The following is a 12,390-nucleotide window of genomic DNA, read 5'->3' as shown; positions in this document are numbered from 1 at the left end:
GCAGGGAAGTGCAACTCGTCCCCACCTGCCTCAACCCTCCTCCTCCTCCTCCTCCGAGGCCCGAGCACCTGTCTGGACAACAATGTCTGTTTGAATCCTTCATCACACAACTCTTAAAATCCTCCTTAATCCCTGAAATGTAGATCGCGCGTGTGTTTCCACCCCATTACCTGGTGTGTACGGCTGATTTCTTTTGAAATGTAGTTCCGCTGTGTTCCGGCATATACCTTCACAGCTTAACCTACTTGAGTCCATTGATCTGTGTCTCACCAACAGAGCGCTAGCATGTTAAGCATTGCCTAATCTGTCTCATGCTACCTGGATTTTCATATTGGAGAAATAATCCTGATGAAGGAAAGGGGGGTGTGTGTGTCTGTGTGTGTGTGTGTGTGTGTGTGTGTGTGTGTGTGTGTGTGCGTGTGTGTTGGGGGGTGCGGAGTCACCTCACGATCTGTTTAAAAGCTTCTTATCGGAGACTTGCACTCCCACCCTTTCTCTAAATGGGAAATGATAGCCTTTTGGCTCGCGAGCTACGACTTTAATCAAAGCAGCCAGGTTGTGTGTGTGTGTGTGTGTGTGTCAAGGGGGGTTGTATTTGAGACGACCCGTACAAAATCAAGACAAAAAAATCATCTGATAAGCAATCCCCCCCCATCTCCCAAGATGATATTCTGATATTAAACTATGTGTTAATGCCCTGTGTGAACATACATTGTATCACTACTACAGTGTATATACAGTGTTTATTACTTTTAATAGCAAGGTATTGAGCTATGAAGCTACTTTGGCCTCAGACAGGTAACGGTGATCGATAGTCTTCGTCTCTTTGCAGCCATGAATGATTTATTTTAATTATTCAGACCAAATTTATTTTGAGGTAATGATTTTATTGTGTGGGTGTGTGTGTGTTTGCTTGAATTGCACAAGCCAGTACGATTTCCACCTGCTTCCTTGGTACTGAATAAGAACATATACACATTAGTTTGGCACTGTGTAAGGTTATCCGGTAATTTTATCCTATAATATCTAATGATGCTACAGAAAGATGGTCTGTCCTACATTACCTAAACACACAGAAGAGAGAAAAATTGTTATTTTTCTTGGTTTGGCAGGGATTTGCTGATACTGACTGTCCTATGTGTATGGCGTGGTCTTTCCTGCCCCCATGGCTATGGGTGATTTTTGACATTAAGGTGCTACATGGCGCTACATGATCCTAAATTCTGTTTTTTCCTGTTTTGTAACGGAGATGTTTTGCATTTAAAGACCCATTTATTTTTATGCGCCTGAAATCCCAAGTGCAATTACCCTCTATATTTTCTTTTTTACTTGAAATCCAATATTAAACACACTTACTGTACATTGCAATTTGTTTATCTATATATGCATGACAACTGTTGGTGTTCAAAAATAATGGATGCAATCATGTCTGCTCAAACCGGGATTTTATATTCATCTATTTCTCGAGTATTTCCCTAATTGGATGTTGATTCGTGACATCTTATAATTACTATGTATTTATTGTGAAGTGTTGTGAGCATCCATCACTACACTCACACGTTTGATTGCTTGTTTTGTTTTGGGATTTTTATTTATTTTTTCCCCTAATTGAACGCTTGAATTTGCGGTCACACAAAGCCACTACGGGCCCAAGCGCCAAGACATGCGTATGTATGTGTGTGTGTGTGTGTGTGTGTGTGTGTGTGTGTGTGTGTGCGTGCGTGGGTCCCACTAACCCCGATTACATGAAATGACAAAAGAAATAACAGGAACGTTCTTCTTCTTTCTTAGATCTGATCTTTCAAGTGTTCTTCATGCGTTTGTTTTGAAACAATTTCAGTACCTGGATTTCAAGTAACCTCTTATTTCACCTCTGCTTTAGGAGAAATTACCGCCACACCGATGGTGGTTTCACACCTTTCCAAGAGTGTGTTCACCTTGAATCACACCCTTCCATTGCTGTCTAAGCTGCTGACAAGACGAAGGTTAAACTCAAATTGTTTTTTTAGTCACCCTGTAAGGCAAATGGTAAGAGTGCAGAAAGGGTAGACAAAGCCCCCCATCCCACCCATTTCCTTGGTCAGTCTAGACATAAGACGGCCTGTGGACACCCACCCCCTTCACCAGGGGAAGCGACCACCCCTGTTGTGTCCTTTTCCCCAATCTGAGCAGGCATGTTGCTTTGGCTTCACAGCTTCAGTTAAAAAAGGTTTTTGCTCTTTTTTTCGGCTTGCATTTTGGCATGGGGAAGGCGCTCTAACCGGCTATTCAAAATTTTTAACACGTTAATGGTTCTTAATGACATGCCATATTAGCTCAGCCTCTGTCCAGAGACCAAAAGGATTTAACCGTGTCTATGAGGAGGAAAACTGCGTATTTCTACATGAAATATTTGGTTACAGAAAAAGGATGTAGTCAAAAGTATTTATTTTAATTTTAGGTTCCATTTCTACTTTTTTTTTTTGTCTTTACATAAAGCATGTCACGAAGAATACATTCAGCAGTTAGGGAGAAAGTAGAAAAATCAGAGTCAGCGAGCAACTAATTCTCTTCAAGAACCGTGACATGATGGGAAACAAAAAGGCAACTTGGAACTACGCATCAAAGCCTACAGTCTTATGAAACTGGTGAAAAGCATATGACAACATAAAAAAAAAAAAAACAGGCTCAACATCTGAAGTGTCCCATCTTTAGCGGGGAGAAGATCTGAGGATCAAGCAACAGGTGGATTGAGGGCAACTGATCCAGGGAGACTGAGTGGACACTGTGCAAATTCTTCGGTTCATCCATGGAAAAAGAAACAGCTTAAAAACACAAGGGTAAAAAGAAACGATGACTGCTCGTCATCCGCTTCTCAGTCACTTCTGCTGCAACCTGGCAGCTTTGAACTTTGACAACCGTTTGGGCGCCTGCTGAGGCGGGGCGATGTCAGGTGTCACCTCCTCCTGTTTCCTCTCCAGGATGGTGGGAAGAGCTGGTGGAGAAATGGTCAGATGGGGAACTGCCAAGGGCATTGGGTCTTTCTCTATCACGGTGCCTGAGAAGGCCTGCAGAACAGGGGCAGCGAGAGAGTGCAGTCAAGCCGCGATTATTGACCAGGGATTTCTACTCAGTAACTCTATGATACTTTCATGTCAAGGGTGGAGCAGGTGGATATTGTAGGACACAAAACACCTCTGCTGTTTTACAAAAAACCGCTTCCTTCTGAACTACTTGAGAGAAGGGTGACTGCTGACTTTCAAAAATGAAGGGTTATGGAACACTTCTGTATTCCTCATCTGGTGTTTTTTGTGTGTTTTTGGAGGGGAGGGGGGTATTGAATCAGCCTTCTTTGAGTGTGGGGGCTCCTCCTTGATATCCATCTATCGTTATCGTTCCTGATCTTCATGGTTCTCTCTGTAATAAACATGTTTATCTGAACATGACGAAATTCTCTCTTGGGCTGCTCAAAGTACCAAACAAGATATTTCCAAAACTTTACTGCAATTGACTGTCTTAGTTACTCAAGCCCTGTAAGATGTCCATATACAGTCTATATATTTCAACTTCTGGGCAATATTGATGTAATAAGAAGCTGCATCTTGTCATGACATCTGAATTAATGCCAGTCCAGCTTATGTTTTGTGGCAATTATGAAAAAAACTTCTGTTTTAATGTACACACCAGATATTTATAATACAACAATTGAAGGCATCCCCCGGGGGAGAGAATAACACATCTGCTTTTCATTTCTATAGAAGAACCTTATGGCAGCACTTAAAACAAACAAACAAAAAAGTCAAAGCTGCTGTATCAGTAGGCACGTTAGAAAAGCAACTGCTCGATCACAACTAGATTTAGCATGACAAAAACATGCTTCACTCTTTCGGGTGATATGTTACCATGGACATTTCACTGTAGACCTACTAGAAATGAGATCTGTATGTGAAGTTGATGGTATAAACATCGGGACCACTTTCGGCAGGTCTACAAAATTTCATGGTTTGCTGTGCTTGATGGGAAACCCTCAAATATATTGACGCTGCAGTTGGCCATTTATCTGACAGTGAGATTTTCAACAGGCAAAAAACACTTGTATAGAGAGGCCTGTTTGCCAGCAGTCTTAATTTACTTTTATTAAATGCATTATATGGTTTGTAAATAATCCAAGTCATGAAATTGCATAGCATTGCTCGTTGGCAAGGAGTCAAACTGAATCACATGCCAGTGTGCTCAATCAAATCATGTTGATTGACTCCACATTGCAACTGGAACTGGACTGTCAAAATTCCATAGGCACTGGATATTTTATTTATCTGATAATTTGCAAAGTATTAAGATACCCAACCTGATAGAGTTTTTCTTATTGGCTGAAAATACTCTGAGTAGCATTTCATGGCTGTTTCTGTATTTGCCAGACAATGTCAGAATCCTTTCACTTGTTGAACTCAGTTATCAAAAAAGCGCATTTGTTGTTTCTGAAATGCTTTTCAGAGACAAATGTGGCTTCTTCGTTGGGACTGAACACCTAGGTCAAATGTCAAGGGGATATCTCATTTGTGACGCCAGTTTTCCACATACTGCTCTTCAGGGGCTTTTCCCATGAGTAGAATGTATTCAAGAAAGCCTGGATGTGTTAAAACTGTGATAAAATGTTCCTTGTCATATTTTAAACATTCAGAAAATAGTAAATGTATTCATATTCTGCCCTTTGTTTGTTTTACCCATAAAGGCAAACAGTCAAAGCATTTTATGTGACTAGTGCACATAACAAACTACAACATGACCTTCGTTTACACTAAATCATGGCTTCTGCCAGCTGTGATGCCACCTTATCCATGGCTGCATGAGGCAAACACTGACATGGCCACAGACAGTCCCATGTCCACACATGGGACTAATGTGCCAGTGTATTCTGAATTAAATACTTATCGACATTCAGATGCCTTTTAAATATGCAAATGCTGGTGCTGAGAGCCAGTTTATGTTTAGACTCGACCATTTAACTGACTTTTTCAAACCTTAAGCATAGAGTTGTGTTGTGTATCGACGGTCATAGACTATATGCAAAGAGACTTGACTTCAGACAAACAGTATTGGATCAGTATTTGAAAGACGGAGTTAGCCTTGTACCTCAAAGCGGCTGGTGGGATGCAATGGCATCGCTGTGGGACTATCCTCCTCTGTAACACCATCACTGGTATCGCTGTGTGTTGCCTCATCGTGGCTGAAGCTTCGCCCGACCATCCGGCGTTCCTCAAAGTCTGCTGCGCTGCTCTCACTTGTGTCACTGCACACACTGTTTTCTCGGCTCCGTGATTTAAGAATGGATTTCCTGGGGATGGGCTCGCCATTCTTCACATCCACAAACAGCCTTCAAGAGGAAAAAAAAGATAACTGACCCTGATCACTAAACTAGTAACAGATCTGTATGATGGCAATTTTGACATTGTAGCCTTTTTACCTGTAAATGTCAGCTGGCGTGGTGATTTTGTGAAGCTCAAGATGAGAGTGGCCATTACTGTGACTGTTTTTCTTCTTCCTCTTTGAATGCTCCTTCTGTTCTTTCCTTTCACTGAATTTCAGTGTGGTGTTTTTCCCAGTGTTTATCCTAACCTATATCATACAAAAGTATAGATTTTTGGAACAAAACAACTTGTAACTCATTGCTCAAGGCACTATAGCAAGCTCACCTTCTTGGGTTCAACTGTATGAGAAAAATAAATGGTGGGCAAACAGTTTGCTTCCTCTTCCTCATCATCTACTTTTACTTCTTGGCAGTGCGGTGCTTTGCCGGTGGCCGACGAGGTCCAGCCAGGCTTTAGGCTGCGTCCATTTACTGGTAAGGGAACATCTCCATCCTTGTCTTCCTCTGAGGAAGAGGAGGACGTGTCCTCACCATTTAGGTCTGTGTTATCAGACAATCTGCAGAAAGGAAGAGACGCATTTTAATGCGTGACAAGATCAGGGCACGCTGGTACAACCAGCTGCTATTATTTCTCTGAGAATATCATTTAGTTCAAGTACCTGTCTTGCTCATCCTGCAGCTTCTCCAGTTTCTCCAGTTCATCTAATCTAGCCCACAGCTCCTTCTCACTCATGATGGCTCTTCTAATTTCTCCCTGTCTACCCTCCTCCTCATCGGCCTCTAGATCCAACACAGGCTCCAGCTTGGGCTTAGAATGTGGTTTGTGGGCCACTCTTTGCTTTCCTGCACAAGCAGGCACAAATCTCTTAACATTTTAAACATTTCTTTGCTTAAAAGTTCAATTGAGCAGAATTCGGCAAAGATACCTTTTATAAAGGAGGCTTCTTCGTTCCCAACCTCCTCTCTAATGTCGACGTAGCCCCCTTTATTCTGCGACAGAAACATAGTATATGAGTTAATTCACTTATATAATACTGCCTTTCTGAAATTACATTGAAAAAATGCAACATACAGATGATATGGCTTCCAAATCCTTTGCCAATTCAACTCTGGCCTCGAAGTTTTTCATAGTCTTGGACAAACCATCAAGTTCACTCTTCACATCTGTGGACAAAGTGATCATCATAAGAGAAGATAATCCTTTATTGATCCACATTGGGGACATTCAAGAAACTCATAAGGGCATATTAGGGGGGATGACAAAGCTGTTCGCAGAGTAGCTGCAGGCAAAACAGATGTGAATAAACCAATTGATTTGTCAACAGGAATAGATAAAATCCTAAATAAGTTAAAGGTGGAAGTTTAAAAAATTATGACACACACAGCTGACTGTATCTCCTGCCCTGAATACTACTGTGGATCATTAGATCTTCAAAACAATTAAGCCTTTTTACTAATAGCACCAGAGAGCTCTTGTTTCCATGGCAATCGGGAGCCCCTCCAGTCAGTGCATCAACTGGATGTGAGGAAAGGTCAAACACGGAAGCCTTGACAACTCAGGCCCTGTCTTGACACATTTCAGCTAGCTATGTTTGTATTACAGCACTTAACTCTGTAATAGCAGGGTGGGCTGGTTCAGAAGGTTGGGAGGACGATGGGGGGCGGAGGGGGGCAGATGGCTGCGGATGGGCTGTGGCAGCACATTTCTGCTTCACTTGACTCTCTAATAATGTTCACATCGGAGAGATTGCTACATGGGCCCATTTGACTGAATATCACATTTTCAGTAGTGGAATGAACAAGGAAGGAAAACATACATTTTATTTCACAATAATGTTACACAACACAGGAGTAGAACTGACCATGGGGAAGTAAACTTTCATGCTGCATTATGATGTAGGGGTCTACTGACGAAGTAAAAGGTAAAATAAGCGAATGCAAAGCTACACATCTTTTTATTTCTTTACAATGATGTGTGAAGTTAAACAAAAAAGTGACATTGCAGACAACTAAAAGAGGTTTATTCTTGGGTTCTTGTCAGGAATCATGACTAAAAGTCATTCTGTCCCTCCAGCGTTCATTCAAAAGTGGTGAGACTATCTTGCTATTTACATACAGCGCCGCCCTCTGCTGGATGAACAGGAGGACTGTTCGTCAACTAACATGACAACTATGCTGTTCTGTCTTTATAAAACCGGACTTACATTTCATGCGGTGATCCACAATCTTCTGAGCCTGCTTGGTGGAGCACTTAGCGAACCAGTTGTCACCAAGTAACACTGTGACTTCATTGGTGTGCACCAGCTTGCCTGGCATGAAGGCCAAAGGGCCAAATGGCACCTGTTGTAAGAGACCAATGTATATATGTGTGTGTGGGGGGGTGGGGGGGTGGGGGGGGGTGAAAGGAAGCCAGAGATAAAGAGTGACATTAAATTAAAATGGAAATGTATCAAAATTCTAACCCATTGTACAGCGTGACTATGTGAACTCTCTTTTTTGGCAGATCTCACCATGACGTCATAAGACAGTTGATCCGGAAAAGTTTGCAAGCGCTCCTTCAGGACTTCATAATCACCTGACACCTTTTGCCTGAATTTAAAAAAAAAAACAAAAAACAGTTTTCAGCACTCACTGTCCTTGTCTTTTTGCAAAAGTCATGATTCCTCCTTTATAGTAGATGCCAGGTTTGTCATCTTTTGGTACAAGTCTTTTTTTAAATGATGTTTAACTCAGAAGTAGACTACATTTAGCTCAAATAAGATCAGGATGTCAGGGAAGACTTAATGGAATGCAAGTGCCCCCAAGTTGTGATTCTTATTTATTTGCATTTTTGAAAGCCAGAGCACTGGGTAAAATCACACTTGTACCCAAATGTCTAAAAATGACAGCTGCATTTTTTAAAGAGGCTTTTGTCTGGCACTCAAGACATTATCCAGCAACAGTCGTCTCATAAAATACAATGGAACTGCACTTATAATAGGCTCTGGCTTTATATTAGATTAATACATTTAAGAACTCCTCTCAGATCTATCCTAATATGCAACTAACTTTACAGTATTTACAAATTGAACTTTTCATTTGCATATGTTTCACATCTAGACTGCGGCCCTGTCTTAAAAAGCATTAAATAATTTATAAGTGACATGTGCAAAAAGATATACGAAATCAACCTTGTCACTCAAGCTGATATACAATTTAAAATGACTTTCATTATCCAACACCTAACTGAATTCATGAATGGAATGTATCCCACTTTGTTTTTCCAAAAGCTTGAAATTCCTCTGGAGCCAGAACATGACAATTGTCTGCAGTACACAGCTGCATTCTGCTAATCTGGTTCATAAGAAATCTGCTCAGTTTAAAGTTAGGTAGACCCTGGCTGACAATTGTCTGAGGTCACATGGTTTGATTTATCTCCCACTTAAAGACGCAGGACAGCCAGAAGGAGTGATGATCACAGTTGGCACACTAAGTCCTGAAAGGAGGTCCAATCATCCTCTATCGGTGAAATCACATGTGTGGGGTGTGCAAAGTTGGGGAGGGGTGTTGCTTTGATGACACACAGCATGGTGGCACAATTTGGATCAAAATGGCTCTTTTCTCAACAATGTTATCCATTTTAAAAACCCTTTAAAATTGAGTCTTCAAATATGTTCAGATTGTCTGCCCATCGAAAATCACCAGATCTTAACTTGTACTTGTCAGGACAACAAGTAATACTCATACATCGCCATGCAATGCACAACGCATTTTTGATACTTGCGATAAACTGCAGCAGTCACGCCCCATTCACAGGTATTTCGACTCAATCTACCAGATTGGAGCTGGTCTCCAAGCCATCATAACTTGGATTAAAGCTTTAAAACTTTAAAAGATGCTTTCCAGGACACGACCCGAAGAAAGCTATTTCCCAGAACATAAAGTACATATGTGTGTGGGCACTTTTCGAATCGGCATTATCAAATTTTCCAGTGGAATGTGCTTATCCGCACTACAGACAAACTGCTGTCAATAAGCAGAGGTCCTGAAATAAGAGTAACCATCACCTCACGGGTGATGAAAACTTTGTAGAGACCCTTCTAAAAGATTTCAAGTGTAAGAAGCCAAGTTTTCTAGGAGTGAAAAAAAATGTACACAGTGGTGGGCACAGTGAAAGATAGCTTCCATCAATCGACCCTCCACCATCCGGACCCCGATAAGGAACTTCAAACAATACTTAAAAGTGTTTTACAACCAAACGCAACACTTTGTCCCAAAGTTGAACTTTCACTTGGACTGGAGTCCAGAGTTTAGAAATTATTCAAATCTCTTTTTATATGTTCCTGCAAGAACAGTACTAACACGCAGAATACCATTTACAGAGGCCTCAATTGCTTTACTTTCAGATTCCTGGAACTGCGCACAGACCATCACTGCCAGAGTTTCATCAGACAGGAATACAGACCGGCGCCATCATTACATGATTTGAAGAGTACCATGCTTCCAAGTAAAAAAAAAATGTTTGCGGTGAATAGGGCCCTTGAGTTTATCACTTCTAGATGTCAATGTCACCAGCGGAGGAGAAGATTATCTAAACTGAAAATTGGGATACAATGAGCCTTTTTAAAATATAATCTCACCACTGTTACTGGTCTCTGGAAGCAGGAATCTAGGTAAAAACAGTCTGATTGTCACTCGTCTTTCTGATTTGTTTTTTAGGAAAACATATTTTGTTCACTGGAAACGTTTTTACACACCTTCCATGGTGGGCTCTGACCTTTAGACTTTCTAGTATAAGCAGCATCATAGCAGCAGATGAAAAAGGCAGTCCCACCTACAGTAAATAGCTGGTTGTATCAAAATGGTGCAGTTGTTTTACAATGTGAAAACACTCTTTTTGAATGGTTAGCAATTTGTTTTGACATCAAAAGTCTGATAGAAATGGGGGGGGGGGGGGGGGTCAGAAAGCTGGTGTAAAACCAAACACTGGGTCTGAAGTCGATGCAGCAGGTATTACCATACTAGAAATTTGCAGTTCATCTTGTTTCTTGTCATAATGGAAAATTTAAAAAATGTAGGAGATGAGATATGACGGTAATCCGTGATAGCTCTCTACTGTTCTCACAAAAATGCTATATGAAAGGAAAACTGTTTGGGTTAAATCACAATAGCTGGGGCTGAGCACAACTCAATTATAAGAGTGAAATATAAGTCTTACTCAAAATCCCTTTAAAGGGGTTGAGTTGTTTGGACACACACTGCTAAGACACGTTCAGTGGTTCCAAAGCCCCTTAACTAATTACCTAGTCAATTCTTGCCTAGCAATCTATTGACAGAATAGGACTTACGAACACATTTTGTTGGGGATTTTTTCCCCTCATCCTCAGTATATCAACAAAAAACTTATTGCTGCATAATAGGGTGTTAGAGATCACGCTTGCTTGCAAATAAATACTTTTTAATCCAATGTGCTTCAGTGTTAAAGCATGTGTCACCCTAATTTGTTAGGCTTACCAGTGCTGAATCCGATGTTCACAGTCTTTCACCACCTGTTAGGACAAATAATTTCACATAAATCATAAAGGTGATCTATGAATCTCAGGCTCCGTGGAGTCAGTAGTTTCAGTCGTGCAACACAATATTGTCCGGGCTGAAGATTGAGAAACATAAAGAGCAAAAAATGGCGCAAGTGAAAACAGGGCCAGCAGTCACATCGAAGCTCAAGAGTCAGGATGGCACCCTCTCCTTTGAATGATTCGATCTGTGCAAAGACAAGGTAAAACATGATGCAGGTGGTTTCGCTATTTTTATTTCCAGGAAGAGTGTTTACTGATATACCACCCTTGAATTTCCCAAAGCCTGAAAACAGAAATGTAAAATCACCTTAAAAACTTGTCCCAATGCTGTCCATGTCTCACCCCTTGAGTGAGGCCCCTAAACCCACATGAGCTTTAGAATATCTGACAGCAAAACAATATAAGCATCATTTTTAGCAAGATTTTATTTATTTAGTTTTCAGATACTCTGCCGAGATTCACTGGACGTTTTGACTGTCACTATCCCAATAAAATATACATTTACTAAGTTACAACATACGCCTGAAACGGACTTTGTTTCCACACGGGTTATTTTCATTTTCGTTCCCTGGTAGGATATTTTCTACTTTGACAATTCCAATCAGACGACACCGCACTTGACCTGGATTTGAATGGATGAATATATAACATAAATATGGATAGAATGGAACATAGTAAAATACTACAAAATCAGAATATTCGAATATTCCATGACTTTCTCTCCTCGGTCATCCAGGGGGCGGAGACGCAGGGGGTTAGCACGCTAGCATCGATGCAGCTAGCTAACCGGTCTTCGGCCAGTCGGCTCCGCGGCGTCTCGGAAGAACCCACGCGTGACCCGAGCCGTGTCGTGTCGTGGAGAGTGACCTCGACAAGTTATGCGAGTGCTCTGCCGACGTTGACCTTGCTAAAATGTGTATTTGGGCGGTTGGAGGTTTCTCAAAAACACGGGGATTCGAAGTCACGGTGCGCACGTGCCAAAAAAAGAAAAGAAAACACACACACAGCGTAACGGACCCACTCGTGTTTTTTAGATCCCCACGGCGGTCCGGCGGCTCGGGGACTTCGTGTCACCTCGTCACTTTACCTTTTGGTGTTCCTCGCGGAGCCTGACAACGCCGCCGAGATGCTCTGCGCTCACTTTACCTCCGTCAGCCATGTGTCAATCCCGACAACAAAAAGAGCTCAGGGCTTGTTGTGAGTCCTAAAGAAGTGTTTATGAATGCTGCAGCAGCGGCGGCTATTCCTGAGATCCGTTCTGGTGTTATTCATCAATGTCGCAGTGATAGTTATCCACGAGTTCGGAAGGAATAACATCTCACAATCTCATTTCAGGGTTTTCTGCATCATTGACCAAAAAACATCCGCGGTTTTGATATTCCCAGAGCAAAAGTGTTCCCCGTCACTCTCGCTGCGCCATGCGATCTGAGGTACGTCAAGCTGCGGGCAAATAACAGCACAACATCCGGTCTCCGTCTCCTGTTTCTT

General features: G+C 41.7%; 1 protein-coding gene across 1 annotated transcript; it reads right to left on the bottom strand.

Annotated features, from left to right (window-relative positions):
* Window positions 1-2,410: 2,410 nt before the first annotated feature.
* Window positions 2,411-12,390, bottom strand: uri1 (URI1 prefoldin like chaperone). The gene is made up of 11 exons (XM_086163019.1): window positions 11,990-12,390; window positions 10,841-10,875; window positions 7,858-7,936; window positions 7,552-7,687; window positions 6,420-6,511; window positions 6,274-6,337; window positions 6,007-6,190; window positions 5,673-5,904; window positions 5,444-5,595; window positions 5,113-5,353; window positions 2,411-3,047 (listed from the first exon to the last, which is right to left on the bottom strand). Exons 1-11 carry the CDS (start codon window positions 12,059-12,061, stop codon window positions 2,859-2,861), a joined length of 1,476 nt encoding a protein of 491 aa, XP_086019145.1. The 5' UTR covers window positions 12,062-12,390; the 3' UTR covers window positions 2,411-2,858.

The sequence above is a fragment of the Fistularia commersonii genome, chromosome 17 (assembly GCF_037954325.1).
Source record: "Fistularia commersonii isolate RoL2024-O1a breed Wild chromosome 17, RoL_Fcom_v1.0, whole genome shotgun sequence".
In the NCBI taxonomy this organism is placed as follows: domain Eukaryota; kingdom Metazoa; phylum Chordata; class Actinopteri; order Syngnathiformes; family Fistulariidae; genus Fistularia; species Fistularia commersonii.
The sequence above is the reverse complement of the archived record's forward strand: the minus strand, read 5'-3'. Positions and strand labels throughout refer to the sequence as shown.